General features: G+C 35.2%; 1 protein-coding gene across 1 annotated transcript in view; it reads left to right on the top strand.

Moving 5' to 3' along the window:
* The first annotated feature begins 13319 nt into the window (after window positions 1-13319).
* The window catches only part of LRRTM4 (leucine rich repeat transmembrane neuronal 4), a 697780-nt gene continuing 687926 nt past the window's right edge, over window positions 13320-23173 (top strand). Inside the window, exon 1 of the mRNA XM_047069195.1 lies at window positions 13320-14897. Within this exon, the coding sequence (XP_046925151.1) occupies window positions 13320-14897 (1578 nt within the window). The remainder of the gene's footprint in view (window positions 14898-23173) is intronic.

Below are 23173 nucleotides of genomic sequence, written 5' to 3'. Positions count from 1 at the left end.
AAAATTCAATAATGTAAAAAAAAATACCAGAGTAATATTGCTCTGAGTAAAATACTTTTGGTTTAGTAAAATATATTCTTTTCTATATATGATAGTAAAAATAAAATATAAATGCATATATAAAACAAAAGTCCCTGAACTAAATTTCACATTTTGTTATTTTATCAAGTTCACTACATAATCTTCCTCAGCTGTGCCCAATTTCCACTTAAATTTAATTAATTTCAGTTATTTTCAATTATTCTATATTTTGGTTTATAATTTGTAGGAGATGCAGGAGAGAAACATCAAAGGAAAGACTTCAAAAGGGAAGGGCTAGAGAAGGTGCAAGGCCTTAGGACATGTTTACACAGCTGAACGCAGCTGGGTTCCTAAGGAACGCCTAGAGCCGTTAACATTGTCCAGGGCTGGATCCTCATTCACACCTGACCCTTCCTAGTGATACAGAAACCAGTTAACTTGAAATTCAACCTTGAAAAGCTAAACCATTAGATTGTTTAACAAACTTGCTTAGCTGACTTTATGCACGTAGTCTTTAGCAATTATCCTAATGAAAAGAAGCTTCATTCTGGAGTCAGGGACCTCATTCTGACTCAAGTATGAGGACTTTCACTTAACTGCACTTTGTTTGTGGACTCATCTTTTGCGACTCTGGCCATACTCCCTGCAACAATAATTTTGATTTTATTCTTATTTACAACTCCATTTATTTGCTGGAATCCCCATCCTGTGATATATGTACTTCTTTAAAATAGTAACCAAAATTATCTTTAAGTCTAAGTCTTGTAACTCTAATATTGAATCATCTATGAGTCTGTTTGTATTATTTGTTTTTTCCCATTATTTATTCAAATAAGCCAAGCATTCACCTCTTCACATACTATTATCTTTTTTCCCTAATGTATTCTTTTCTCTTTGTCCTTCATATTCACCTACTTCACTCTTACTCATTCCTTTAGTCTCAAAAATTTGGTAATTTTTCTATTTCACAAATATATGAGAGCATTTTACTTGAAAGCCCATTAAAATATTATTTTTAAAGATTCCTTCCCTCATTCTCCAAAACAAATTATCTCCCATTCTTTTTCATAACAGCTTCTTTTTTATTTATTAAAATTTATCATAGGGGTGCCTGAGTGGCTCAGTCAGTTAGGTGTCCAACTTCAGCTCAGGTGGTGATCTCATGGTTTATAAGTTCGAGCCCACATTGGTCTCTGTGCTGACAGCTCAGAGCCTGGAGCCTGCTTTGGATTCTGCATCTTCCTCTCTCTCTCTTCCCTCCCCCACTCATACTCTTTTTCTCAAAATAAATAAACATTATAAAAAATTAAAAAAAAATTATCATAATTAGGGGGTACCTGGGTGGCTCAGTCAGTTAAGTGGGCTACTCTTGATTTCCATTCAGGTTATGATTTCACAGTTTGAGATGGAGCCCCTTGTGAGGCTCTGCACTGACAGCATTAGCCTGCTGACAGGTTCTCTTTTCTCCTCTCTCTCTCTGCTCCTCCTCTGTTCATGCACACTCATGCACACATACGCTCTCTCTCAAAATAAACATTTCAAAAAATTTTTAATTTATCATAAACTGTAAGTCCTTTATCTTCATTTTTATTGGTTTAATGCCCAATTTCCATTCACCCCAAACCCCATTTTGTTATCTTTACACTATCATTACTACTCATTAATATCCTATGTTATTAAATTTTTTTATTTTATAAAATGAGGCATGGAGTTCATTTGTATGTGTCTATATTTCAATGCAACTTTTTCTGTGAATATATTAATATGAAATTACCTTAATATACACATTGGGATTAAATGTTTTGAGTATGGATGTCGAGATTCCTAAATTCAGCTAAACATGTATTATAAAATGTTATTTAAATTTTAACAAGTTAAGTGACTAATTATCACTACTATCAGAATTGAGGCACTGTTAAATCATGATAAGTAAATTGGAAAGGGAGAAAAAGTCATTAATTTTGAAAAAGTGGATTCAAGTTTCTTCTTCATGTTGAATGAAATTCAGTTAGGTACATAATTAAAATGTGTCCGATGAGTAAATTATTTTTAAGCACATGCATGCATGATGTGCTTTTCAGTGTGTGTGTGCACATATGCACGCATATGTGTGTAGGAGAAGCAGGCACAATGTAATTCTGCTTTTTTGCCATTTGAGCGTGAAGTTAGGAGGAGGATTGGAAATATTTGGTAAATCAGGGTATGAAGAACTTTACATATTGAGGATAAAGAAAACATAGGTAACATGACATCCTGATGGCAGGGTAGAGCAAGAGCAAAAGGTTACTGGGATGTTGTTATGTTTTATTATGTTGTTTTGTTTCTGTTTTTGTATTTTTAAATGCTTTTTTGTTTATGTTTGGTTTGCATATTTATTTGTATGGTGTATATTTTTAGTCCCAATATCCATCATTGCACCTTGTCCCTTTTATACTGCAACATAAACAGTCCCCTGTAGTGTAGTAGTTTTAACAAGGTTTTAGAGTCCTGGGTTCTAGTTAGAAGCAGAAGAAATGGACCCTTTTTCTTTGACCACCGTGACCTGGAAATAATACACATCAATTCTGCTCATAGTCCTTGGTGAGGATTAGTTACATGATCCCCACCTAGATTCAAGGTATACCCTGGCAGGGCAGCAGCCCCTTTTTGGTGATGGCATTATACTTTGGAAGAGATGCACACGCCATTTCTCTCCCCCTTTTAATACATGTTTTGGTTTGTTTTTGAGTGTTTTTTTAAGTAAGCTGTATATCCAACATGGGGCTTGAACTCTACCTACAGAGCCATTCAGCTGTTCCCAGTACATGTGTTTTAAGAAGTTATTCCCAGGGGCACCTGGGTGGCTCAGTCAGTTAAGCTTCTGACTTAAGTTCAGGTCATGATCTCATGATTTGTGAGTTTGAGACCCACATCAGGCTCTCTGCTGTCAGAGAAGAGCCTGCTTCAGATCTTCTGTCCCCCTCTCTCTCTGCCTCTCCTCTGCTCATTCTCTCTGTCTCTCTTTCTCTCTCTCTCTCTCAAAAATAAATAAATACACTTAAAAAATATGTTTAAAAAGAAGAAGAAGCTATTCCCAGCACACCTAGTGGTAGAATACATGACCTTTATATAAACCACTCAGGAAATCCCAATCATCTAGTCACAGAAAATTATTAATAGGGGGGACAAAATCCACTAGAGTACTGGAGTTACTTCATGCAATGAAACATTTATTAGTTCTTGAATCTTACTGTACATGGAACTGGAGCTACTAGAGCTGTTTTGAAATGAAAATTACATTGGAAACAACACATTGGAAATCAGGTCTGAGAAGGACCAAAGAAACTGGTTATACCAGTGATACTTTGAATTTCTGAGTCAACCTGTATCTGAGTATAGAATTTTGATTTACACAAACTAAAATAATTTTCCCTTTTATTTTCACTCAGTTTGAGTTGAGATTTCTTTCACTTTTAAAGTTCTTAACTGATACAGGCTTTTAAGTTTTGAGGAGAACAAATAATATTTTAGAAAAGAAAAAAGTATTGAGGATATTGGAAGTGACATCAGTTATGTAATAATAATTGAATTAGAAAAAATTAATGTTTACTTATTTTTGAGAGAGAGAGAGACAGAGTATGAGCCAGGGAGGGTCAGAGAGAGAGGGAGACACAGAATCCAAAGCAGGCTCCAGGTTCTGAGCTGTCAACACAGAGCTCGACACGGGGCTTGGACTCATGAACAGTGAGATCATAACTTGAGCCGAAGTCGAACGCCCAACTGACTAAGCCACCCAGACGCCCTGAACTTTTGATTTAGATATTGAAACCAGGTCATCAGTACCATTTATGTGTTTAAACTAGTTCACTTTTGGAACAATATAGATGTAGACTTGTAGGCATGGTGGTTTACTGGTAAATGTTTAATGATTGGCTCTCCAGGTATTATTCCAGCATGAATACTGTGTGATATTTTTGCTTACATTAATGAGTAAGACAAAAGTGAAACAGTATATACATATATTAGAATTTTCCTTGTTCATCAGTGACGTGGTATATTTTGCCCCATCAGATCATAGTTTTCAAATATTACATATTTGAAATTATATACATTATAATTTATATAATAGCTATTTATAATTACATAAAACCTATTTATAATTAAATGGTTATAAACAGTATACTTTTAAGTTTAATCTGTGTTACTAATATTTTCTATATCACTTTCTTAAGTGTAGATACTCAACAAAATAATAAATCATGTTTTGAACTTCAGCTTTTGCTGATTTCCTTGGTGTGAAAACTCCTACCATGGTCAGTTCCATATTACTAAGGTGAGGTCGCTGAATGCTCTGTGTGTAACAAAATGGTTTTGAGATAACAAAAATTCGTATTATATCCTTAGTTCATAAAGTCTCAAATCTGTAAATGGAATATTAGATCTGCCATATTAATACTGTATGTTTTATATAAAGCTCACACGTAAGCACTGTCCCCCTGTTCCAGTGTAGGACCAGTTGTGGGTGGAAACGTCTGCTACCTAGGAATTATAAAAAAAGTATGGTCAGTTTCTCTCATTCTGTCTTACCTCCTCTCACCCTTACTTACTATTGTTTCAGACTGCCCCAGGAATCTTCTTGGTTGACTTAACAATTATCAAAAGGTTTTTTGATCTCTAGTCCTAGCAGATGTCAAAAGATATTTCTCTTTTTCATGTACACATTGCTAGATCCTTAATAGCTCCATTGGACCAAATTTCCCTTGACAAGGATGACATATTTTTTTCTTCATCTATCTAGTACCTTCCAAACTTGATTGGTTTCTGTTTTTGTTGTTTGTTCCTTTGTTTGTTCGTTTGTTTGGGCAGAGGGGCAGAGTTTGCAAACCCTTTCTGTTGGGGGTATCACCAGGTTTTAAAATGGCTTCAGGCCGACACTTTCTCTGTCATATAGTCCTCTCCTGTGTGGAAAACACATGTGCATATTTTTTATCCAGACAAACTGAAAGTAAAAGCCAGTCCCAACACTGTTTTAATTCACTAGTTTATAGAAGAGCAGTTGGATACAAATCATGTCTCTGGCAAATGGCATAAGTTAAAGTTACCTGCTCAGATGGCTCAACCTTTTTATTAATATTTGTGGAGAAGACACATTATTTCATTTCCCTTAATTCCAGTTTCCCCAAACAGCCTCTCTCTTGCTCTCTTTCTGAATAAGTTGCTCTCTTAAGTTTGCATTTCAAAGAGATGGTTTAGATAAGAACTTCCAGAGAAGACTGGGTAGAATATTTACATCTCAAAGGCATAGAGAAAGAATGCCTGTTCCTCCAAGTAGCACTTTTGTTCCCTAAGGCCAGAATTTTTCAATATAAGCCTTCGTTTTGAGATAAATAGTGGAGGGTTTGGGATTAGTTAAAATGGTAGGTTAACTATGAATTGTTTCTAGAGCTGTTTCTGGTTTTATAAACATTTGTAAGATAAGAGCAGTTGCTTTTAATTGTTCAAAGAATTGGCTTGCAGCCCCAATGATATCAAGAGGTTGAACTACCCATTCAATTAAATTATCCTCAGTTTGCTTCTTTATATCAGGGAGAAGATCTTCACCTAAAACGGAAATAAAATATTCCTGTATTCTAGATTAGAGCTTTGTCTTTCATTTGTTTCTCATTCCCTCTGAGTCCATTTAGCTTAGAGGAGGAGGCCTAAAAATGTTATCAGGCTCTGAATATCAGCTTTCAATTTGAACAACTTCTAACCACTGAGATGCTTAAAATATCATTTGAAATATCTTGCCAGGAAAAAAAAAATCATCATTTTTAGCCAGGACTAGTTTCAGCCATTTACAAACAGTAAATGTTCCTGGAAGTATGAACCACTGACCTGTAAAACCAAGAGGCATCCCCAAAGAGGGTGGAGAAGATATTACCCTCCCAAGATCCAAAGCCACCCCCAAAGATAACCAGAAGAAAGAGACATTTGTTTCTGTTTAAAGGAATAATGTAGCAGTTTATCACAAAATCTCTCATGGTTCTGTTAACGCTATGAAGGGTCTTATGGGGGCCCTCCTTCCAGAGTATATACCGAGGTATCTGTAAGGCCAGTAATTTGGTAGACTTTTGTTTATGTTCCTGCTGTCTCTTAATAGTGGAAAGACAATTCAGACAGAGGATTAGTAGACTGGGTACTCAGATAACGAAAGGCAGGAGGGTGGGGGGGGGTAGATAGGAGGCAATAGGAGTTACCTCTGTTTGATGATCTTTTTTTTTTTTTTTTAATATATTTTTAATTTGGCATTAGGCTTTTTAGCAGATATGTCAATGAAGCTATTTTGGAATTTTGAAACTTTTCGGAGACTTATGCATACCAATTAAAATTGATACCCCATTGTATTTATTTGTTTTGGGAACTCTTGCTTTCAAATGCACTTCTAAAATGAACAATCTTGGGGCGCCTGGGTGGCGCAGTCGGTTAAGCGTCCGACTTCAGCCAGGTCACGATCTCGCGGTCCGTGAGTTCAAGCCCCGCGTCAGGCTCTAGGCTGATGGCTCGGAGCCTGGAGCCTGTTTCCGATTCTGTGTCTCCCTCTCTCTCTGCCCCTCCCCCGTTCATGCTCTGTCTCTCTCTGTCCCAAAAAAAATAAATAAACGTTGAAAAAAAAAATAAAATGAACAATCTTGTCTAATTGGAATGTTCCCTATTGGGGTTTGGCACCAATGGCTAAGAAAGAGTTTGTAACATGTCTTTGTTGCAAAAAGGTGGTTTTATTAAAGCACGGGGACAGGAACAGTGGCCAGAACAAGCTGCCCAGAGATTGTGAGGAGTAATTGATTATATACTTGGGAATTGGGGGAGGTAAAGGCAAGGGGAAGTTCACAGAGGATTTTCCATATGCTAAAGAAGACTCTCAGGATCCTGGAAACCTAACTATTGTCAAGCTAAGGTTGTTTTTCCCTCGTGTAAAGCATTCATATTAAGACAGTTGGGAGTCCCTGGAGGAATGCTGTACTCTGCGTGCCTCAAATACTTGTCAATGGGCTGCAGGTTATAAGGAAATTTAATTTTGTCATTTCTTTCTGCCTTTGTTTCCCACATCATTCCCCATAATGGCCGCTGTAATTCTAGGTTGCCTTTAGTAAAATTTTTCCATTTTTGTAGGTATGTATACAGCTTCTGAGACCCACATTACTTAGCCATAAAATAAGCAGGTGTGCCAGAAGGTGGCACTCTCAAATCTTTGGAATGTAAGGATCCTATTTCTTTTAGGTACGCCTTTGGTGTCCCAGAGCAAAATTAATAATACCTAACAGGGATGTGTCACTGGCTTGAGGATTATGTGCATTTTACAGTGTTCCTCGTTACCTGGAAATTTTCTTGAGGTTGCATGTGACCTAGTGTCAGTCTAACCCATTCCATAGCCACCTAATCCTAACATGAAAGTCTTAGAAGTAGGTGGCAAGTGCTTTAATAGCTTTTAAGTGTTCCACCCATGCCATCCACCAATTTTGTAGCTTTGGCTTCCACGATTCCCATTAGCAATGGCCTTTACCTTATGTGCCTATTAACAGAAATCAACAGTAGCCTGGACAAGAGATGGCATTTTGTGCCCCGCTAACAGTTTCCAATGTGGATGTGGAACTGAGTACTGAGGAGAGGACCCAACAAATGGGGACTGCAAACTGGGATTCCAATCAAATGAAAAACTGCAGAATGAAGCACCAGGAGTTCCCAATATGGCGTCTGGGGACTGAACCAAAGTCTAGGAGCTGAGGTTCTGGTAGAACTGTTACCTTAAGCTGACCTGCCCTGGACTAGAAAGACAATTATGATTATTATAATTATGATTATTTATTTTAGAGAGAGAGAGAGAGAAAGAGGGACAGAAGGAGCAGGGGGAGGGTTATCCTGAGCAGGCTCCACGCTCAATCCCTCAATACCTCAATCTCCTCAATCCCATAACCCTGGGAGCATGATCTGAGCCAGAATCAAAAGTCAGATGCTCAACTGCCTGAGCGACCTAGGTGTCCCTAGAAAGCCAATTAGACCAAGAGTTCAATGCAAAGAGAGCAGAACTCCGAACTCAGAGGAACTTACCTGTGGCCCTAAGCAATGGCAAGAAAGACAAATAATTCAAAGGATTCATGAGTAATTGTGCCTGTGTTTCTTGTTGTCCCCTCAAATACACACATTTCCTTTGAATTCCATCACTGCCACCAAAACAGTTAAACCAAAATTCAACTCCATCATTTCTAAAGATCTTATTGCCTTTATTTGGTGATTCATGAATTGGGGAGCGTTCCACCTAGCAGATAGAAAGGGGCTCTAAGAAGCCATAAAAATGAGACACTGTTATAGACCAAAGGGAATAGGACAAAGATATTATATTAGAAAAAGGCAGGTTGGTTGTGACAAGGTCACTTTCCTTCAGGGAATAAAGGGAACTATCAGACAGATGACCTTACTAGTGTTGACCAGGTGATTCCTTATTGACTGGTTTAAGATTCTGTTTTCCTGGAGTGGCCAAACTGTAATTAAGTTAAATCCTGGTTTGTCAATATGAGGCTTAACATAAGTAACCCCATTTGGTGCCTTTGTCTTATTTTTAACACACTACAATTAAGCTAAGGTGTAGGTATACCACCCTCATTTCCTTCGGTGAAGGGTGTGTGTGTGTGGTGTGTGTGTGTGTGTGTGTGTGTGTGTGTGTGTGTACGTACATATAAGTAATACCAGGACAACTCATTCCAAAGAAGTCCTTCTCACATCTTTTGTCCCTCTTAACTCTCTTGGCCCTTTTGTGCCCTCACAGTGTGTTCAAGAATCACAATGTATAATTGACTTTTGACAAAATTCTTTGTAAAATCTGCATGTGATTTAGTGTCTGCTTTGGAATTTGGCGTCTATTAGATCTTAGTACTTCAAAGAAAGCTTGCTTTTTAGTTGGTTATTACACCATCAATGTGGGTAACACCATTAGATTTTTCCAATCCACTATCAAAAGCTGCTCTTTCTTATATCTTATATTCAAACAAAGGAAAATGTACACATATGTGCACAAGCATATGTATATGTGCATATATGTTATATGTACCACGTAGTCATCATATTTAAAAGAAACAGAAAATACAAATAGACAAAAAAACCCATAAAAGATTAAATGAAATCCATACAAAATTCATCTCCCAAGAAAATCTACTCTGTATAGTTCATTTTGCCTCCATGTACAACTAAAAATATGTACAAAAGTAGACTCCCTAATCATCCTTTTTCCTGTGTTCTCTGCCTCTACTCACCTTGCTTTATACATTGTGGTCATCATTCCCTGTCAACAAATACAAGTAATTTTATTTTAATTTTAAGGGCAGCATGTGTTCTAATCATGAATGTATTAATTTTTCTTAACATGACCCTCTATTATTGAATATTTGGGTAGGATGTTTGTTTCTATGTAAACTATACTATGAACAAATTATATGTGTATCATTTATGTTTATTTCCTTAGAAAGGTATACCTTTTTCATTAACCAAATAAAATTCCCTCTTTGGGTGTTCATTTGCATTTCAATAGGTATTAAGCCTTAAGCCAAAAGTATACATTTCTAAAATAGAAATTCAAGTATCAGTTAATGAGAAAGGGATATATTTGGGGGACATATTATCTCTTTCTGTTCCTTGAAAAATCTTAGTAATTAGATAAATTGCCTGTTACTGCCTACACATAAATCTGAGTCAAATTATTTATGTTATTTATATGATAAGCCCTCCTTATTAATATTTTGGCAGTTTGGTTAGTAATCTCATCTAGCAGTCTCTCTCCGTGTTACATTAGTTCATTCTTTTGGATTGTTCCAAAAATCTTCTGCCAGAGGATTATGAAATAAACAAGGAAAGAGGAGAAACAAAATGGAAGGTGATGCATCATTATTTTTTTTTCTCAAAGTCCAATGCAAGTTGATGGAAAGCACAGGCTTTTAAAAACATATATTGCAGGTGTTTCATCATTTCGTCTTTCCTAATTGTGAGGATACTTGGCAAATTTTAGAGAAATACAACAGTGATACAGAACTCACATGCTTTTTTTTTTCTTCTGGAATTGTACATTATAAGTAACTTGCACAAAAAATGCATTATGAATGTAGACAACTTTAAAATATGGTGACTGCACAAGGATGTCAATTATACTCTGGAATAAAACTCTTATCTAAGTAACATTTAGTTTCTCTTAGTTACCTGCACTTTTGTTAATATAGTATTAAAGGTAACTACTTTAAGACTAAGAACGTACACTTCAAGAAAGTAATGATCCAGACTGTTTAGTAAGATGTGCAAAATTGCATAGTGTATTTAATGATCAAAAGTTGGGAATTTAAAAATTAGATCTAAAAATTTTAAGTAATTATCTTTAAAAGTGATCTCGTATTTTTCCCTTAAGATTGCTTCTCTCTGTGACTTGCTTAAAAAATATAAATAAATAAACTGACAGCAATAACAACAAAAAAGCTCAAATGATTTCTGCTGAAAAAAGATAATAAATCTGTGATCTGTGCAAAGAAAAAAAAAGGCCCAGGGAACTTTTAAAAACTGCTAATTGGGTAATATTTAGCCAGTATTTTACTTATAATATAATATCACTGAATGGAATCCTTGGCATAACCCTTTCATAATATATATATTATTGGAGAGAAAAAAAAAAAGTGATCCTGTGCCTTTAATTTCCCTTTCTGAGAGAGGGAAGGCTGCACACCACTGACAGGCTCACTTGTTCCCGTCTTTAATGTGCAATCTGTTTTCTCCAGCGGAGGGCACTCAGTGTATCACAAACTCAAGCATTAGCACCAACAAGCTCTGAGCATCATCAGTCTCTGGAAAGCCTTCTGAATTAGACAAGGGCTGCCTCTCAGCACAGCTACAAAACACTTTAAACCTGACCAGCTAAATGGATAAACCTAGCCTGCATAGCTTTTAAACTGGGGTCTCATACAGCACAGGAGGCCTACTTGCTTCAAGAACTGAAAATCCAGAGGATGAATTGCTTTATCTGGGAATGGCAAAAGCCAGCACAATAAGGAATGCCAGGTATTCTGAAGATTTTCTTTTTTTTTTCCTTTTTTTTTTTTTTTTCACCTCTCTTTTTACAGAGAAGTTGGTTACCTTCGAAATGGGCTGTAGCTTTTTTGCACAGATTGCCAATTACTGCTGATGGGTCTCTGGTGAATTACACAATGGTCCTCAGAGCTTAGAGGCCCTCCCCCTCCCCCCCCACGGGCTTCCTTTTCCCTGCCCCCCCCCAATCCCACCCCATGCTGATTTTTTTTTTTTTTTCATATATGTATATATATTTTTTGCCTGTCCTCTCCGGGGAAGTTTGTATGGGGCTACTAGCTCACATGCGGGATCAGAATGGTGTGAATGACAGCCGCACTGTGTCATGAAGGTGGTGGTGGTTTCAGCACGAGAGACCAAATAAGAAGAAAGCTGAGAGAGGGGGGAACCGTTTTTGGATGACAAAGGATGGGTAAGTGAACTTTTGTTGTTTCCTTCTTAGCAAAGCTGATCCTCTTGGCTTCCTATTCTCAGTCGTGGCATTAGCTGATAAAAGACGGGGAAACAGGCAAAAAGCAGCAGCCTCTGAGTTTGCCAGTTGACTCAGTATAGTTGCTATTATATTTTTAGATCATTTTCCTTTTAGTAGTTTTTTCTTTTTAAATCTGTAAATGCATAACACGGACTCAAACAGACTCTAGAGAAATATCTTTAAGACTGTCTCTTCTGTATGCGTTTCTACAGCTTGGGAATTGAGCCTGAGATAAATATTGTGTTTGCTTCTATTTCTTGATAATATTAACCATGCTTGTATTTCTGGTCGCGGTCAGGAAGAATGTTAACACTTTACTGTGTGTGTGTAGGGGTGGGGTCGTTACTTTATCAGAGGTCGCTCAAGGGTTTGTTTTATCTTTGAAGCTGTATCCTAAACACAGCTTCCAAATTTCCAGCAGTCATTTGCCAGTCTTATTTTTTCAAGTGTGACTGGCTTTTTTCCCCCCTTTCCCCTGTCTGGAAGAGCTGGAATGTATTTCAATGAGATTGTAACTGGCAAAAGGACAGAGAGCAAGATCGGGTTTCAAATTAAAAAAAAACAAAACAAAACAAAACAAAAACCTGGTTGAGTGAAGGAAGGAGAGCTTTTTAATTAGAGGTTTGGCTGATTGCCTCTTGCTTAAAATATGAATATTTAAGATAAATAAAGAAACTGCAGCACACAGGGTTCCCCCCCCCCTTACCGCTAAGAAATAATAAATCTACTGTTGACAGAGGAAAGAAGTCCCTTAACATGCTATGACTTGGAAATGCAGCACAAGTGCCAATACATTGCAACTTTGCAGGTTTTTGGAAGTTAATGGAGGTAGGGGAGGAAAAAAAAAAAGTCTGAAAAATTTGAGCAGGTCGGTTTGGAAATGGGGGGTAGTAGTCTATTGCTTCTCTTCTTGTTTTTTCCCCAAATTTGCAAAAGCAACTATGTTAAAAATAACAGCAAAACTAATACTACACAAAATTATTTTTCATTTTATGCAAATACTTAATAAGAATTTGACAATCTTAACTTTGACATGTTCTGTGTTATCAGTAGTTAGGGCTCTGGGCTGATGTATCTATTGCTGGGCAAGAGAGCCACGGTAGGCAGGTCCTCCTGAATGCTGAGAGCATATATGCTTATTAACACGTTGAAGAGTACCTCACACTGTTAGTAGTCTTCATACCATGCTTCACTGGTTGCCCATACTAGTCCCAATGCCAGTTGTTCAGAGCTCATGTATTGTTATTCCATTATGCAATAAGGATACAGTTTCAGGCAGGGCAAACTTGGGTTACCTTGACAGCTTACTGAACCTCTTTTGTCAAATCAAAGTCTGTTTGCTCAACTAAGAAAGATGTCCAAGTACAGGGTTTTCTAAGTCACAGTTTTGCCATTACCGGAAGACTGGGTACTCTTCATTTTGGTGCTGATGTTCAACAGAATGACTACCCAAATATTATTGTTATTAAAATGTTGGCGTTAAGTGATAAGACAGGCTGTGTGCTTTTCAGTGTTGATGACTGTATGAACTCCTGAAACTCGGGAAAGATTTTCTTAGTTCCACGGCACTGTGGTGATTTGAAAATCAAGGAAGAAAGAAGGAAACCTGAATAGCAAACATGCAACACTGAAGAAAATAAGACTTCAGATGTTGAATACATTGTTCTTAAATCAACTGTCCCATGACTGCACTAGATGGAATGCCCCTGATATCGGTAAGCTGGCGGTGATTTATATTAATAGCTTTACAATGTACATTTGTCTTCTTTTTAATATTGTAGGTTTCCGTTTAATTACGCAGCTGAGAGGCATGCGTGTGGTGCTAGTGCTACTTCCTACACTGCTGCTTGTTATGCTCACGGGGGCTCAGAGAGCTTGCCCAAAGAACTGCAGATGTGATGGCAAAATTGTATACTGTGAGTCTCATGCTTTCGCAGATATCCCTGAGAACATTTCTGGAGGGTCACAAGGCTTATCATTAAGGTTCAACAGCATTCAGAAACTCAAATCCAATCAGTTTGCTGGCCTTAACCAGCTTATATGGCTTTATCTTGACCATAATTACATTAGCTCAGTGGATGAAGATGCCTTTCAAGGGATCCGTAGACTGAAAGAATTAATTCTAAGCTCCAACAAAATTACCTATCTGCACAATAAAACATTTCACCCAGTTCCCAATCTCCGCAATCTGGATCTCTCCTACAATAAACTTCAGACATTGCAATCGGAACAATTTAAAGGTCTTCGGAAACTCATCATTTTGCACTTGAGATCTAACTCATTAAAGACTGTGCCGATAAGAGTGTTTCAAGACTGTCGAAATCTTGACTTTCTGGATTTGGGTTATAATCGTCTTCGAAGCTTGTCCCGAAATGCTTTTGCTGGCCTCTTGAAGTTGAAGGAGCTCCACTTGGAGCACAATCAGTTTTCCAAGATCAATTTTGCTCATTTTCCACGTCTCTTCAATCTCCGCTCAATTTACTTACAGTGGAACAGGATTCGTTCCATTAGCCAAGGCTTGACATGGACTTGGAGTTCCTTACACAACTTGGATTTATCAGGGAATGACATCCAAGGAATTGAGCCGGGCACATTTAAATGTCTACCCAATTTGCAAAAATTGAATTTGGATTCCAACAAGCTTACCAACATCTCACAGGAAACTGTCAATGCGTGGATATCATTAATATCCATCACTTTGTCTGGAAATATGTGGGAATGCAGTCGGAGCATTTGTCCTCTATTTTATTGGCTTAAGAATTTCAAAGGAAATAAGGAAAGCACCATGATATGTGCAGGACCTAAGCATATCCAGGGGGAGAAGGTTAGTGATGCAGTGGAAACCTATAATATCTGCTCTGAAGTTCAGGTGGTCAACACAGAAAAATCACACCTGGTACCCCAAACGCCCCAGAAGCCTCTGATTATCCCTAAACCTACATTTTCCAAATCTGACCCCACCCAGCCCACCCTTGAAACACCAAGCCCTTCCCCAGGGTTTCAGATTCCTGGCACAGAGCAAGAGTATGAGCATGTTTCCTTTCACAAAATTATTGCAGGGAGTGTGGCTCTGTTTCTCTCAGTGGCCATGATCCTCTTGGTAATCTATGTGTCTTGGAAACGCTACCCAGCCAGCATGAAACAACTTCAGCAACATTCTCTTATGAAGCGGCGGCGGAAAAAGACCAGAGAGTCTGAAAGACAAATGAATTCCCCTTTACAGGAGTATTATGTGGACTACAAGCCTACAAACTCTGAGACCATGGATATATCCGTTAATGGATCTGGGCCCTGCACATATACCATCTCTGGCTCCAGGGAATGCGAGGTATGAACCATGATCCTCCTAAAAGCATTTCTGCTGCGGGGAAGGAGAGGTAAATGTTTGAAGCCCTAGAGGTGTCTCTAATCACTAGAAAGATTAATGACCCTTTTGCTTTTGGGTTTTTGCTCAGTGTGAAAGGTTACTTAATTAAATTACAACCACCAGGAAATTGACTGTTTTCTTTATTTTTTTTTAAATGGTTGAAACTTGAAGGAAGTTCATTCAAGGATGAGATTAAGTTGGAATAAAGCACTATGTTAAAACATCTGTTTTTTTTTTTTTTTAACAGTTTGTATACAGAGGTTGGACTTACAAACACACATACACACAAAACTTTTTCATTCTAAAATTAACGTCTGGTTCTTGTTGTTTGACTTCTGTAATGGAGTAAAGAAGGAGAGACCAGCTTAATTTAAAAACAAAGTGATTTTACCAAAATTCCAGGAGGTAATGAAGATTTAAACCAAAGAGCAATTTACCCAAGGGTTGATTTTGTTGTAAATTTTTAGTTATAATTAAAGCATGCAACAGGGATCTCACAGGGATAACTTTCCGTGTTATTTGCCATTTAGTTATACCAGCATAGAGAATGTCAGAGGCCTACTGTGTAATTGTATTAGGCTTTTAAAGATGTTTTTCTTTCTTCTTTCCTTCCTTCCTGCCTTCCTTTTTTTTTTTTTTTTTTAATTACTGGACATAGATCACTTTTCATAGGTTTTCTTAAGTGCTGGCTATTTGTATGTAATCAGAATGAAACTTAAGTTCCATGTTTTGGCTATGTCCCTGGTAACTAAAATCAGGTCCTGATATTGTGGATGATTTAGCAATAATATAATGACAGGCATAACAGGGACTGTTTGTCAATGTTGCTGTCATCCCCAACAAAAATCATGTATATTCTTGTGAAACTTATCCAAAACTAAGTGATGCAAATATTTACAAATAAAAAGAGAGAGATTTGAGTTCTGGGTATTTTCCCTTATTGTAACATTAGCTTCAAATGAAGGCATTCCATGTTACCTTATTTTCATTTTCATGAGATTGAAGTTTGGATCCAGTTTCTGATTATTTAATTTTAAAGATTACTTACAGTAACTTGCTTATGCATAGAAAATAGTCACAGATTTCCAACTTGTTGATAAGTAGTACTGGATGCAAATTATTCTTTGCTTGGTAAAGTTGATCAAAAAGTACAAAGATCATGACTGCCAAGGCCTTGTTGCTGGAATAGAGTAGCAAAGAGAGAAAGTAAGTTCTGGCACAATGTTGTCTTAATATCTAATTTTAGATGATTTGTTGTTCAAAGGAAAGTTTTAATGAGTATTTAATGAGTATTTTCCCCTTTTTATTACTAGTTATAACAGTTGGAACAAATAATTTGCTCTATGATAATATATACCCAAAGTGTCCATAGTTCTAAAGGCAGATGCTGAGGGAAACGTTTTCAGACAAAGCACTGAGTTTGAAATATTCTCCAACTGAGTAGAATTTGGAATACTGAACTATTTTTCACAGAGTTCATTTTCTCCTTTTTGTGTATGATCGAAAATAAGAATAGTAATCCCAGTAAAACATCCCTGAAAGAAACCTGCCTAAACAATTAACCTTAAAAATTAAGGAGAATAAGATATTTTATATGAGTCCTAACAAGACTTGATGATTTTATTGCAGGCTGACATTTATAAAATGTACATGAATATTAGTAAAACAAGTTCATCCTGTTTTATTCTAGATTCTCTTTGTATTCTGAGATCCTCTTAAAGCATAGTAGTACAAAAGAGAAAGGAGAATCCAAGTCCATTCATTCATTTTCTCTGGACTTTTGTAGTAGAGAGGTGATTTTTATTTATTGTAATCACCAAGAAAGAAGAAAGATTCTTAAAGAACTAGGACTTGAGTATAGTGATTTCTAAAGCTTTTCCTGAGTTCTTAAATTCCAGAGATTATTCTTTTAAAGACCCTTGACTTTACCATGATTAGAACAAAATAAAAACATGTTTTATTCCATAAAAACATGAGTGTTTCAAATCACATTTTGATACTATGTGTATTAGGTAGAGGGGAGTTTATGGTCATGAAATTGCAGTGGCACTGTTGGAGTTGAATGTGGTGTTAAGACATACTAAATAATGAAGTACATAATTAAGTGTTGTAATGAAGAAAGTTGAAGTGGCAACTCTGCTGAAGTAGATCAAACTCTCCGTGCCCTAAAACATGGGAAATGGTAGGTTATACATTTAAGACCATTAACTCACAGGGTCTAATGAAGCTGCATTTGAGTGAATATTAACCTGTTTTCCAACACAAACACATACAAACATTTCAGCCACCACTCCCCCCCTTTTGACAGGATAGTCAGTCTACTACAGTTGTAGAAATGAGTTATAAGAAATGAGAACAGTTATAAGAAATGAGAAAAAGCAAATTCTTAGAAAGTGTGGTGAGAACCATAATTTCCCCTTATGTCTTTGTCACTATGGAGTAAAATTTCTCCTGTTGAGAAAATTTCTCTACAGAATGAAGCCAAGAGAGAGGAGTGATTTGTCCAATTCTTTTAGGACTGTAGAGGTGTGCTGAGTTATAGTCTGCTGTTGCTTTTATAAACCTCACATATCAATAGCTTAGAAAAATAAAGAATCAATATATTTACAATACAATTTTGTGAGGTAGTCTTTTTTTAATTCAGAACACCAAACTCTACCCAATAAAGCCATAAATACTTAACTAGAAAACTTAGCACTAAGTGCCTTGAAAACAAACTGCATTAAATTGAAACTTCCACTTATACAACTGTTATATTTAGTTATTGTGATCTAAATATAGTTCAAATATCCGTTTTGTCTATTTCTTTTAAGAAGAAAATAAAAAATATTAAGATCTCTGATTAGAATGGTGTCTCTGAGTTAACATACAAATATAAAATATAGCATGCAGTTCAATAAGTGAATAACTTTGGCTCTATTCTTTATAAGTTTTAATTTTTGAAAAGTCCACGTGCACATTCTAGCTTAATACATTGAAGAAGGATATTATAATACCTTAGGCAGTAAAACTCTCTTATATCTATAAAAGAAGAATAGAGTAGATAGTAGTGAATAATTAATATGATATATGGCACAATTCTAATAGATACATACATCTCAATCATCATACTTTGAGTGGAGCAGTGTGCTTGGTTGAACTGAATCATTTAATTTGTCTCTTCTCAATATGTGCTCTGAAAGGAGTACTTCAAGCCAGAAGGATACAGCTTTGCCTGAAGCTTAGTAAGGTGTTATTAAAAGAGAAAATTGCAAATAGGTACTTTTGAAAATAGTTTGTAGTGCTTTGCATAGCTTTATCTCATTAAAAATGTTACAAGAATTATGAAGGTACTTTATTTTGCATACCAAAATTTTACTTGATAATTATACAGAACAATTTTGAACACATGTTTTTTCTAGGATATGTTGTATTAACTGAAATTAGCAAGGACCTTTATAAAACTATTGTGAGTATGGGAGAAGAGAGAACACTTCGTTTGTCTTGTGAATTAAAAAAAAATGAAATTGGTAAAACCTTAACATGAATGAATAAATGAAAGCGGTCTCTAAAGAAATTCTCCATTCCAAGTATTTTAAAAGTTAACTAATTGAAATATAAAGTTTAATGATCCCATAATGCTAAGAGTGCTGCCATTAGGAAAATGAGACTATAGGTGACACTAGATATGTATTTTCCAGATATTTGATATTTTAGTTATAACTCTTCAAAATCAAGTAAAATATAATGGTTGCAATTGGGCTTACTTTATTTCTTTCACTGCTGTGCAGTGGGTGGTATAGACCATTTCTAACAGTTTATATTTATTGAATATATTATGTCAGGTCCAAACTATTGATTTAGGAGGGATTATTAACTTCTTTCTACACTTTAGATATTGACATTTTAAAGGATACTAAGTAAATTTATGAGAACTAAAAAGCATAATATGTTCAAAGAGGATTTCTAAGTGATGGAGGTCCAATATCCTTGAGTTTAATTTACACCTTACCAATACAGAACTGTAGAAAATAAACTTCATTTGGGGGCTGACTCCCACTGTGCTATGTCAGAATGTTATAATTGAATCTTTACTTTGTAAAGCCACTTAAATTATATCTATGTGTGTATGTGTGTGTGTATGTGTTTGTATATATGCATGTGTATGTGTTCATGTACAGAGAGACAGAATATATATTTCCATTAAAATTCTTCTGTATTTTGGACATTTGAAAGAAACTTGGGTTCTAGTTATCAGAATTTGTTAGGAACATACTTCTTAAGGTAAATGTTTAAAACTCTCTAAAATTGTAGGTATCTCCTGTCTAGATACCATCTTTCTTAATGTTCTCTTTCTTTCAAAAAGCAGAATTTAAACTACACATTGCCATTTTTGGTGTGACTTTGGGCCCGTCACTAGTTTCTCTGTGACCCATCACTAAATGAGTATATGCGATGAGCACAATATATCCCAATTCAAAGCTTTGCTCAGGCTAGTAAACTTTGTAAACTCTGTGGGCATTCCCAGGACTGCAAAAGCCAGATGGGATCTAGAGGAAAAGTGAGCTATTGGTATTCATTGTCAATGAGAAATGAAAGAAATTTTGAGTTAAAAAAAAAAAACAAAAAAATAAACGGCATGCTCAGGTGAGGAACATTATAATTTCCTTTATGCTTGAGGAGAACATATGTAACACGCACACATGGGTACACATAACATGTGTGCAAGCACACACGCAGATTTATGTATCTTTCAAATTCTGGCAAGTAACTGGTTATTTTGAAAGCATTTAAATATGACTGTTTATTAAAAATATCTGTTGTCTGAATTTGATTCAATTAAAATCAATGTGAAAAGAGTTTTTAGTAGAATCTGCAAATGGCAATGGTGAGGAATGACAGCTTCCAAAAATGCCTGACATGATTAATTTAGGAGAGATTTTAAACTGAGGATAAAGGGTCCAATTACCTTTTTTAGAATAAGTTTTTATTAGCACCTCATGGACAAAGTTTTAATAAGATTCCAAGCTGAAAACGTCTGACTGTGGTCTTAGGAATGTACATCTTTTGAGACACCCCAGTAATATTCATATGATTTCAGAGTTTTTCATCTTGGGATTTTTTTATATTGTGTAAAATCTAGTCATCCTAGTTCTCAGGAATTACATTTATAGATAACTTTATGCATTGGAAGTTGCTTGGTAATATTAGCATTGAGGATGTGGTGACTCATCAAAATTTTCAGGTCTCTAGAGTTTCCTGAATCACTAAATCAAAGTGGTACACTGGCAACCTGTATATCATCAGACACTGGGAGTTTTGAAAAATTGGTGTGTCTTTGGAGCAGTGAAGAGCATGAAAGTGATGTTAAATATATTTTAAAAATTAAAATTGCTTTTTATAGTACCGAAAGAAGCATCATCCGTCAGGTCAATTTAATAAAATCTCAATATTCTTAAAATGAAAGAGAAATTATGAGGGTATTTTTCTTAAGCACTCCATAAGCCATTAAAAATTTAACTGTACATTAAGGAAAGTTGCAAAGCACAGAATTTCCTGTGGCATCAAAATCACTGGCTTTTAAATAAACTGCTTCAGTATGTTTGAAACTCCTCAATATATGCAAAGGCTATGATTCATACTCCTGCTAAATAGTTCAGAAAATAGTGCTTTCATTGTTAAGAGAAATTAAGGTTTAAACAAATGTAGATGTGGGAAAATTGTTTTTTAAGAGTAAGATGTTTGACTTATGTCAGATATTATATAATACTTGTAAACCTAAGGTTTGGGAATGGAAGGACAGCAAAGCTTCTATGCATTAATAAAAGGTTAAGGTCATCATGAAAATATTTTTTAAAAATCAGAAAAAAATCATGTCCAAAAATTATTAATAAGTTTAACTGAGAGGGAAACATTGAACAAAGATTAATGCCTGGGTATCATATGAGTAGTAAATACATGCATACTAAATACGATTATGATATTAAACATTATTGTTTGTACATGGAAGTGAGACTTTTATATTTAATATTATATAAATGGTATTCTTACATATAAGTACAAAAGTAACCTTGAAATAAAAGTGTATTTAAATAACCATTGCAATTAAACACCCACATATTTCATATAAATATTTCTAAAATGATAAAATGTATATTGCAGATATTAAAGTAATATATATTATACCTTTTAATAAACCCTGTTCTTTACTGACTTGTCCAATTCACATGAATTGCCTCAAAAGTAAATATTTGGGGGATATTAAAAAATGTAAAGACATTGAGATAATTTTGTGTCTTCTGTCACTGTCTCAATTTTAGCATGATTGTTTTCTGAATTTTGGAATGTCCATACCACCATCTCTTGGAAAGTTCTATTCTCTTCTTTACTTCAGTTTTTTATATGTTTACTCAATTCTCAGACCTCAGAAGGGTACAGATAGAATCATTAAACCTAGCAAGAATGGCCATCTTTTTTTTTCTTTAATGATTTTTTAACGTAAATTCTTCTAGTAGAAGGAAATAAGGCACATTAAACATTTTTATCACATTGGTTTTGAAGGAAATATTTCAGGTAAATGCAGTAACTATAATATTCAAACAAAATTTCATTTATAATTGTCATTTTTACTTACTATTCTAGTGGTTGAAATCCTCAAATCTTATTGAGTTTAAAACTTAAAAACTTTATAGTATATATAAATATTCAAAGCAGACAAGCTACAGTGAATATAGATAGATTTGTTTAAGAAAACTCACTCTTTTTTAGGATCTCATAAGCAAATAGGTCCTTCTAAATAGGAATGTGCAGGGTTATGAATTTATTCCATTTTCGGATCATTTTCAAGGTTAATGCAAAACTTTATAGACACTAATTTTGGAGTAGCAAATGACATAGACAGAGGAAAAATAATTGAAATTATTCTATTTTAGAAATTCAATAATCTATTTAATTCATATTCACGGTATATTTTCATTTTAAGGATAACAATTTTGTTTTGCTATCTTTAAATATCAGATAAGGCATTGAAATTACACTGGTTATTAAGACAAATAAGAAACAGTATTTGAATTTAAATTCTGTGCTTGTTTTTAATTCCTCCCTCGTCCCTCAAGTCACATTTACTGAAACATATGTTCTTTCATTTTTTCCTAGTGATCTAATTATTTGTGGGGGGTGAGAATTATAAAAAGTTGATTTCCTGTTTCCTTTAAGTAACTCTTATTAAATACATTTATGTTCACATGAAGCCCTGAAAATATTGCTTGTCTGTTTTGGCATAAATTTAATTATGATGCATTACACTATTAAGTTTTTGGTATTTACAATTTTAAATCGACATCAACATTGTTGTTATGTTTCTAATAAGACTTAAAAAAAAAAGAAATAGAAATTAATTGTGTCTGAGTCTTTTTTAGTATGATCTCCACAGATGAAAAATTGTTATTTTCTTCTGTGTTTATAGGTCTGTAAAAGTGATAGCAGAAAGGTCAGCCTTCAAGTACTTTAGGTTGATGGTCAAACCATAGTATGAACCAAAATTGCATTGGTCCAGTGGTTAGATCAAAGGGTGAAAAAAAGGCCTGAGAGACTTGAAACTCACTCACTTTACTTCTGTAATATTGGACAAGTAAATATGTATCTGACCTTTCTGTGATATAATTTTTCCATCTATTGAACTGGGATAATAACTTTCCAACTAACTTGTTGAAATGATTAATGAGCTACTATTCAAAAACCACTCTGAACTCCTCCATAAAAAGCTTCAGTGTAAATATAAATGATTATTAGCCATAAGCCCTACTGTCTACTGAAAAATGCAAAATACATTGTAGCTGTATTATTTTCATTGTTATTATTAGTTATAATGATGGTTATAATACTCCCTGATGTAGAAACAAGTGTTGTGGTTACATTTTTACTAAAGTGAATAATAAACCTGACCTTTCAGTCCCTTGTCTGAGCTGTAATTTAGTTTGGGTACCAGACACACTAATATATAAATAATACCTCAGGATTTGTAAAATACTCCCTTGGCTGAACGTTTTATTCATGTTTCAAAGACAGTAGCACTTATACTTCTTTTATTAGTATTAACTCTAAGGAAGAAATGGGTTATAGAAACAACTTACAAATTTCCATTCTGATCGAGTTTACCCTTCAGTTCATTTTTTTAATAAGTGGAGGCAGTTTTCATTTCTCCAAATTGTTTATGAATAACAAGTTAATATGTATTTTTAAAAACTGGTATTTCTCTA

Source organism: Lynx rufus, unplaced genomic scaffold, assembly GCF_022079265.1.
Source record: "Lynx rufus isolate CCGP_SWC_20201006 ecotype Redwood Valley unplaced genomic scaffold, mLynRuf1.p SCAF_8, whole genome shotgun sequence".
NCBI classification, from domain to species: domain Eukaryota; kingdom Metazoa; phylum Chordata; class Mammalia; order Carnivora; family Felidae; genus Lynx; species Lynx rufus.
Note: the sequence above shows the minus strand (reverse complement) of the source record. Positions and strands in the feature narration are given on the sequence as shown.